The sequence below is a fragment of the Hydractinia symbiolongicarpus genome, chromosome 2 (assembly GCF_029227915.1).
Source record: "Hydractinia symbiolongicarpus strain clone_291-10 chromosome 2, HSymV2.1, whole genome shotgun sequence".
Lineage (NCBI taxonomy): Eukaryota > Metazoa > Cnidaria > Hydrozoa > Anthoathecata > Hydractiniidae > Hydractinia > Hydractinia symbiolongicarpus.
Genome location: NC_079876.1, coordinates 27517326 through 27526790, shown reverse-complemented (window position 1 = coordinate 27526790; position 9465 = coordinate 27517326). Strand labels below are relative to the sequence as shown.

The 9465-nt window shown below is 33.2% G+C and overlaps 1 protein-coding gene across 1 annotated transcript; it reads left to right on the top strand.

The window, feature by feature from the left end:
* The first annotated feature begins 1824 nt into the window (after window positions 1-1824).
* Window positions 1825-9465, top strand: LOC130630463 (uncharacterized). Its single transcript, XM_057443968.1, has 4 exons — window positions 1825-2673; window positions 5723-5783; window positions 5972-6078; window positions 6950-9465. Exons 1-4 carry the CDS (start codon window positions 2221-2223, stop codon window positions 7205-7207), a joined length of 879 nt encoding a protein of 292 aa, XP_057299951.1. The 5' UTR covers window positions 1825-2220; the 3' UTR covers window positions 7208-9465.

Below are 9465 nucleotides of genomic sequence, written 5' to 3'. Positions count from 1 at the left end.
ATAATGTCAAAAAATAAGGTTAAGTACATCTAATTACATGGACACTTGTTTTGTGCTTTTCATGTTCTTAGGGAAAACTAAAAACGTTTATTAACTTCCTAGAACTCTCGTGTGTCTATTTGACGTAAAATAAAAATAAAAGTTCCAGCTATGGAGGCTGAAAGCACACAAAACCTGTGTTGAAAAATGATAAACTAAAGTTGCTGGAAATGTATTTCTTAACAAAAGATATTATTCAAAAATGGTGCACCGCATTAAACGGAATGAAAGCACCTCATACGTATACTCTGCTCTCCACCCAGACAGTATACCTGTGCTCTCTCAAACTGATGGACAACGTGAGATCCTCTTGATTTATCTAATCTAATGTATAATACATACTTCTTTTAGTTTCCATTTGTACTTATTTTCAAAAGAGTTTATTATTAATCTCTTCTGAGAAGAAACTTCCAGGAAATCTAATTCGATAGTAATTAAAAAAAACCCAACATATTCTTGTATCCACTTGTTCATCTTCATGACAACCCTTCCACCAATGTCTCGAGGCTATCCAACCTCGTCCCCAGGGCTTGTTAGATTTGTTTTGACATGTCCCAATACAAGCAACCTAACAAGCTCTGAAATTTCCCTGAACTGAACAAATGTGGATTTGTTTTGATTAGCCAAGCGCGTGTTTTTATGAATGGCATCATGGGATTAATTAAGAACAAAATTTTATCATCTGCATAGTCATTGGAAACTTTTAATACTTTTTCTTATCTATAAAAAAAGTTCTAAAAAATCATGTTTATATAATTTTTTCTTACTCACCCCAAAAATGTCAGGATTGTCTCAAAAAGTATATGATAAACTTCAAACTGACCATGTGGTTTTGAAACTTCCTATTCAAAAATTCAAGGACCACTTTTGAGAATAAGTTTATTCTATTTTTGTTAAAAAGAATGTATACAGAGTAGTTTCCTTTATCTGACTTTTGATAGGCCTAAATTTCTCACAGCCATACATGTGTTTTCCCGCCAAACTTCAAATGGATTGATACCAGAAGTTTCTCGAGTTGTGCTACCTCTAAACATCCAGAAATTGGTAAAAAAAATCATTTTAAAATTAAATATACACATTTTGTAATGCAAAACTGAGCATACGTTACCTTTCTTAAAGAAATTATATAAGCACATATATGAACATATTATGAGTTAAAGTTTAGAACAGGTTAATATGACATCATAAACTTTAAATGCTCTTCATCTAATGACGTTAATGAACTATTTAGATCGCTACTAAGTCTGTCATTTCCAAGAAGGTCTGAAGAATACTCGTATGCTTTTCAAATACAAAGACTTTTCAATTCGAAAGTTTCTGAACAGTATTTACTATGGGATTTTTTCAGTCAGTGGCGATATTTTATTACACTGACATGGACATACAATGGAGATGCGCGCAAATTTCTGTAAGTGAGAAATATAAAAAACAGCCCCAAACAGTGAACATAGAAGCCCTTAAAATTATCAATACTTTTTTTAAAAAAAGAGTAGAGTTAGAAAAATCAATTTCAGTGCCTTTTGGATCTTGCAAAAAAATTCATTACTTTCTTTATCCATATTGCCTTGCATGGTTCTGCTTTTTACCTACTAGAATGCACGCGCATGTAGGAAAATTCGAAATGTTTCTGTAAATTTTGGTAATCTATAATGTCTCCATGTGCAAAAACATAGTTTTTAAGTACACCTGATTACATGGACACTTGTTTTGTGCTTTTATGTTTCGAGGGGAAAACTAAATACGTTTCTTAACTTCCTAGAATAACAATCTCCCTTTTCATAGTCTCATTAATTACTAACTATCGTATGTCTATTTATGCTTTAATTGTAACTTAGCCAACCTTAATTACGAGGTTTTTAATTTAATTAGAAACATCACTGTGTCTTGTATGTACACAGATGATCTCTGAGTGTTAGATCACAATATGTGATCATGTTGTCTTTAAAAATACCCTAATTTTTAGAATACAAAGTCAAAATTTGATCGTGCGTGCACAGTCAATGCTCGATCGATGTTAATAAAATAAACAAACGCGGTTGTTCTAAACTTAAAAAATAACATTATGCAAACAACTTTTTTCAATATTGTGGAGGAGAGCCTCAAGTTAAGGGAATTTACGCTATGGAGATGAAAACATTACAACTTTCAATAATTTATTTTTAACACTCAAGCTAACAGAACATGTCTGAAAAGTTGTTTTACTCTACACAAAAAAGCGCGGACAGTGGCGTCGGAGATGAAGAGCAGACCTGTAGAGAAAGCGCAGTTCTTTGCGACACTGAGTGTGACAGCATCTACAGATTGTCGGGTCTTCCGATCGAGAGAAAATCGACTCAATACTGGAATGGTTACCATTTTGGTAATGTTTTATCGGGAATGAGAACTTCCAGATCGAAGTCAGTCATAATTCTGTTGTTGTTGCTTTTCGTCAGTGTCATGGTTATGACGTCGTTCGCTTATTTCCACATCAAAAACGACCTAGATGCTACAAAACAGGACGTGTACGAACTGAAAGTTGAAATGGTAAATTTGAAACGAAAATCAAACACTGGTCAGGTCGCCACAGATTCATCAAAAAACAGGAATTTAAAAGCTCTTCTTAATGTTAAGACGACAGAAAATACTGGTAAAAAGGTAAGGACAGTTGTGTGTTTATTTTAAAACAATTAACTTCTACAGGAATACTTTAAAACGCAACCTCGTTCCCAGGGCAATTTTTCGCTTTTTTGATATCCGAGACGGCGCGAAGAAATGACCCTGGGCCAGGCTGGTTAAAATCAGCACGATTCGTGCTGATTTTTAATTTATGCAAAATTTGGTCATTTTGTTAAGAATTGCATGCGGACCGCCGAGAACACCGTATTGCTATAATTTATGCAAAACAATCTTGGATCGAAATCAAGGATAGAGTTTTATTTTTAATCTGAAACAAGTTACCTAAAGTGTTTTTGCTTCAAGAAAACATGATTGCAGTGTTGCTTCGCTTTTTTTTGGCTACAAACAAATTTTAAATATATATTTATTTTAAAGTTTTCAGCCATCTATGCTAGCTAGCAAGCAAAGGTCCAAGACGTACTTTTGTAGCTACAAAGGTTGTGCAAACCAAGGTAGCTAGCTATACACTTTTTTAATTATGATTTTTAGCTATCTTTAATTCATATTATAGTTAAAAGTGAAAGTACTTTTAGCTAGCTATAGCTAGCTACCAAGCCACAGAATTCTCAGAGGGTTTTGTGATTAGAATTACTGAAGATGCCTATTATTATTTTATTATTGAAATTACTTACCCAGGATAGCCTTTTTAGTTCCTGTTGGTACTGCTATCAACAAGGGTCCTGCGAAGAAAGTCCTAGCACATTTAAAGCTCCCATTTGAGCTATGAAAGTTGTTCAAGCACAGCAATCACTCAACTAGACAACCGCAATATCAATCCTATTCTCATGCTGAACGCTAAGCAGAAAGGATAGATTCACACTTTTATAGTCTCTGACATGACTCGGTGGGGTTTGAAACCAAGACCTTCCGTACTGAAAGCGAACGCTCTACCACAAAGCTAGCTAGTTAAGTTTTTAGTATTTTTTTAGACACATGCAGTCTTTCTAATTCTATTTTTGTCTTGCGGGCGACTTATTGCTGACGTGAACCTCTATAAACCTAAGTTGAGGCTTTATCACGCCGGCTTTATAGTGGCATGGTGTAGTTATATATTATACTAGTATTGAGTCATCAACGTTAAACCATGTGTTAGATACAGATCAGATATATACGTTTTGACGTATATAATAACTGGCTTCTTTTGTCTGTTATTGTAGTAACGTGCATATACACCTAAATAAAATCGTATTGTCTAAAAATTTTTACAATTGTTAAGTCAAAATTTATAATTGTCTTTAAAAAAACTTATCGCCCTGCTTTAAATGGCTAAATTCGGAAAGTATAGCTATTACAGAATCATTTTTTATGCTAATCCCATCACACCAGCCTAAAAGCATCTCCTAACAAGTTTTAACTCAATATCTTTCTTTTTCATTCTTCTTTTTTATCATATTGCAGTTTCGGTTTTCACGAAACGGGTCCCTGGAAACTCATTTACAACTAGATGACCACTATGGTCAAACCAATTGACTTTTTTCAATAAATTTATGTATGTTGCTTTAGTAAGAGATTAAAGTCATAAAACATAGGATGTTGCATTTCATGCAGTCAGAGCTTAAAATTGTTATTTAATCTGTAAAATAGATTGTTATTTAATCCATAACCGATTTAATTAAGCGTATAACTATTTAGTTAATTAAATGGTATGAGCTTCTTAATCTAGTTTTTTAATCTTTTTCAACCAAATCAACAGCATATGATTTTATTTTTTTGTTTATGTGTTCTGCACCGAAAGAATATTAGCTAGAGTGAAAAAGAAGGTCTGTTCGGGAGAAATAGAATTAGTTATGTATACCTGTATATACCTTGTGTTGTATTTAAGCTAGCTAGATAGCTGCTAAACATGTCTTCAAGGAAACCTTCATTGTGTTTTTTACTACACCCTGTGCACAAAAGCTAGCATAGCTAGCTTTAGAGTCTAGTAGCTACCTCCTCAACTGCACTGCAAAAAAAAACAGAAGCTTACTTTAACAGCCTCTGGGTACAACTAAAAGCTATTTAATTTTGTTTGCACGTTAAGCTATAGTAACAATGCCAAATATTTTATTTTTCACAAAAATAAATTCGGTCCAGCAGAACATAAACATTCCAGCGTCCCGTTCGCACATAAACTTAGCCTCCACTATTGTTTTTCTGTTATTATTCATTCAATTTTTTACGCATAAATTAATTTATCTTCATAATTAACGGAAACTTGAGAAACCAATCATATCTCAGAACTGACCAGTGTGACCCAGGGTCATTTCTTCTCGCCGTCCGAGATCGTCAAAAAGAGAAAAATGGGCCTGGGGACGAGGTTGTTTAAAACGGTGATTCCCCTTTTTATTGTTCTCTTTTCAGCGACCAAGAACCAATTAAACGTTAGTAATTCAATAACCGCGCAAATTAATTCGTGCTCAAATTACACAACAATAAGACATAAAGTATGCAAATTTATGCGTCTAAAATATTTGCTTAAGGTTTGTTAAGCTCTGCGTGGGAGCTTTGATTATTATTATCCTACTTTTAAGAAGGAGAGCTTTAAGTGCTATTTTTATGAATGTAAGTAGATCTGTACGAACTTTGAACACGATCATGTGAAAATTTGTCTGGAAAAACTTTTAAAACAAAAAAGGTTAAAAATGCTATTAAATATCTGTTTTCTGAGATAATAAACCGTTTTTAGGTCAGTGCTATATTGTTCGGAACACGCAATCCTGGTCGAATATTTTTGTAGAACAATTTTTGTATCTGCAGTCATCAAAAGTTACGTTACAACATTTGCTAAATTTAATTCGTTATTAGTATTTTTCGCCTACTCGCTTACAAGGTTGAAAACCATAAATAATTGTTAAAAACAATAGAGAATTAAGAATAATGACCAGCCTGGTTAGAATTCTGATATTCTTGTAAAGAAAAAGGTGTACACTAAGTATATACCCGCATACAGGGAATGTTAAAATTGATACTGTTAAATTTAACTCTATTTTTACTGCGCAAAAAGTAATGAATGAAAGAAAGATAAAGTTTTTCTTCTGGTATCACTTAGGCATCTTTTATTGCTATCAATTTGATTGGTCGAAACAACCAGCTCGAAGAAACTGTGGCAGGTACGTAATAATTGCACAAAAAAGTTTCCTTTAATAATACTCGTAACTTCGTGTTAAGAGTGCACGAAACAGTGATGTCCAGAATATGTACAACGGGTGATAATCTGAGGAATGGAAACTATAGAACATACAATTATTATCTTATTTTTACACCGTTTATTGACCTTAGTATTTTTTTCACTTTTCAGGTCATCCCATTGCAGATTGGGCGCAAACGTTATTAGTTGGAAACATAGCAAAATTCCATGAATACATCACAATAAAAGTGACAGGTTATTATTATGTGTACGCGCAGGTATGTAGTGCTGATATTTATTGACATGTCACTATTGACTACGTGTCCATTACTTGGTTAGGTAATCGGAGCATGTTTCAACATCTCCTGTCTTTTTATTACCACACAAAGTAAATCGATCTAAATCAAGTGTTTATCTCCACACGAAATTCTCGCGACGCGTTTAGACCATGTATGGTAGCTGCAAAATGATTTACGCTCGCTTCCAGTTTGCTGCAGGAAAAGAATTTCAGTTTGGTCTGAACTCAAATTTACTGCAAAGTCTTGCGTCACAAAATGCAAAAATAAAATCCAGTTATTTCAAAATTCAATGTAAACAAACAAAGCAAAAAAGCCCCGTAAATGGCATGCCGCGAAACAACTGCGATTTTAGTGTAAATTTATCTTAAAATATACATTTGGACATCTGTGCAGTTCCGTTTAGAATTTACATAAACGATGTTTCTGTACTCTTTTGCAATTATTTTCTCTTTACTTTTTTGTCTTTAACTTGACATAAATAATAGAACCAGGACGATATATACGACGCGAAATATTAAACTCCATAAGATACACATTTTTAAAGAAAGTTGTTGTTAACAGATAAGACTGAGATTTGGGTTGGAACGCCAAACAAGGCCTTAAACTGCATAATTCAACAAGAAACCTTCAAAACACAAGAGTGAAAATTGTTCTTTTTCTCTTGTAAATAATAGCATTAAAGCGGCAAAATAATAAGTGTAAGGGTGAAGTCTTATAAGTTTGATCTTAATCTTAAAAGCACCCTAAGTTAAAAACAATGTTGTTAGTAAGAAAACGTGTCAGCTAATCAATGTTGTCGCAAGCTTCGGAAATCAATATAGAAGTTAATGCATTTTATATCAATTTTTAGATGTTTTTCTCTGGCAACGCCTCATTTAGAAAAGACACGTTACACTTCTTCATTCGCAAAAATCGAAGAAAAATATTAGTCGTAGCATCTGTTCCCCGCAAGGCCTGCATGACCGTGTGCACTCGCTATGTGTCACGTGTCGTGAAACTAGAGAAGGGAGAAGATCTTGCAGTGTCATCATACGACAGTGGTATAAAGTTTAATATGTCAAAAGATAAAACACAATTCGGCATATATCTGTTAAAGGAATTAGAATAACAAAGCACTTTATTAAGCACACTGAAAGATCAAAGCAAGTCACTTTTCTACATCGTATGCAGGTGACGACTACGTACCGTATTCACCATTAATTCCTTATTTAAGGCAGTTAATGTTACGCACGTTTCGTTAAGTGAAGTACCTGTGGATGCATACAGTTCAGGCGAGAAAACAGAACACCTGTTACTTCCAGCTCTGGTGCATTTTTCAGGCGCTGCAACAACGTTTAAAGGGAATCAGATGCAGGAATACGCTCAAACAAAGAAAGCCACCCACCTTGTTTGTAGTGGTCAGTTTTTTAAAATTTCAATCCTACAAATAACAAAGCTATGTTCATATTAATACTACGGTATTAAGGAGCAAAATAATCTTGCTAACTTTTTAATGGCAATTAAATTAATTAAATATTTTTTTATGCGCATAAGAATATTGTCAGAGAGATACATTTTTTATTAACTGTCACGTTTGACATTAGCCAAACTTATAAAATAGTTATTTTAAACACATTAGCAGTCCATTTCGACTCGACTCAACCGTTATAAAAGGTGCGTGTAGCAGAATTAAGGCTGGATGAATAAGAACAGCTTAAATAATCAGCCTAAAGAGTTCAAGAAAATTCAGATTACATTGTTTTTAATCGAAGGAATATTCTTTAAAATATGCATAACAAGTGCTGTTAGAAAAGCTTCTCTTTTAAAGTCAGACTATCGTTGACTATCTATGCACTGTGATAATATTCAACAAATTCCGTGCAGTGCACCTGTAATCAAAAAAGAACACTGTCCTTTATGTGTGTCTCGCACTTAACAGGCAATGTTCCTTTTAGAGTTCGAAGTTAGAACCATGTTCATTTGACAACTTTTAAGATAATACTTTTTTACATTCTCTTATATTAAGTCACATTACACAAAACTTTCAGGTATTTACTTCAGTTCCTATGGTAACTTTGTATGCATGAACAAAGCATGTTTTCATGTATTTTTAATGTTTGCTTTATGTGCAAACATGTGATAATATACACGTATTGTTTATATATAAGAAACCGGTTTATAAGAAACTAGATGCTGAAGCATTAAAAACTTTTTGTTATTACAATTCTTTATAATTTCTTTTTTCTTGTTCTTTTAACGTGATCATTGTGATTTCGATCGATCGAATCTTAATTTAAAATCGAATCAAACAGCAAATTTCAAAAAAGGGAAAATTAAAACACAAAAGAAAAATCAAAAACACAGAGAAGAACATGTAACTGATTCACTGTGTTTAAATCATGTTTTCACATAAAAAGGCGGAAAGATAACCTTATTTACGTAGATCAAAGTGTTTGGGCTACTGAAAAAAAATTAAAAACCCAATAAATAACTTTAGAGCCTTTAACTATTTTCTTATAAAACAAACGCGTGTAATAGTTTTATTTTTAACAGTGTCGTAAATGCTCGATTAAGCGCCCTGGGTGCTTATTTAAAATTTAAAATTTTAGGGTGGGTGCTTCGAGAGGGGCGGTAAACCGATTTTTATGACATGGAAAATTTTTCTTTTTGGAAAACTAACAGAAGATATATATGTAACGGGCATAAATAAAATGTGTCTGAGCTTAAAAGTTTGCACCAAGGCATGAGAAGTAAACATAACATCGAACTGTTTAAAAAGATAGGCAAAAACATTTTGACATGAAACTTCAGAAAGAAGAAGGTTGTACTTGAGGAAAAGGTTTTTTAAATTTTTAAAATATTTGAATAGGCGCTCCCTCTCGTATTATATTCAAAGAGGCGCTTAAAAAAATTATAAAAAAGGTTCGTATTCACTCAAGATGGGGCGCTTAATCGAGCATGGTAGTTATTTTTGTATATGTGTGCGTCCTACTATTGTAAATAAACTTGTAAATATTCAAGCAAAAAAAATTAGAAAGTAAACTTAAGGTGAATGTCCCTTTGATTTTTTTGAAACGTCGATTTAGGTCGTCCATTATTGATGAACTGACATGAATCAACATTGTGCATTGACTTATGACGGCTTGTTAATGAGTATGAAAGTTGCAATCTTTTAAAGATTCTGCTTAATTGCAAAAACTCCCTTTTGGTACTCTTTAATAACGCCCGCTCAATATTATCTGCTTATTGTCCTGATTTCTTCTGACATTTTTAATCAAATTCCCTTACATTTCCATTAACTCTCTTATATCTATCTTATATCACGCATGCTACAAGCAAATTTAAGGCGCTGTTAGATGCTATTACCCATATTTTAAAAAATGACTT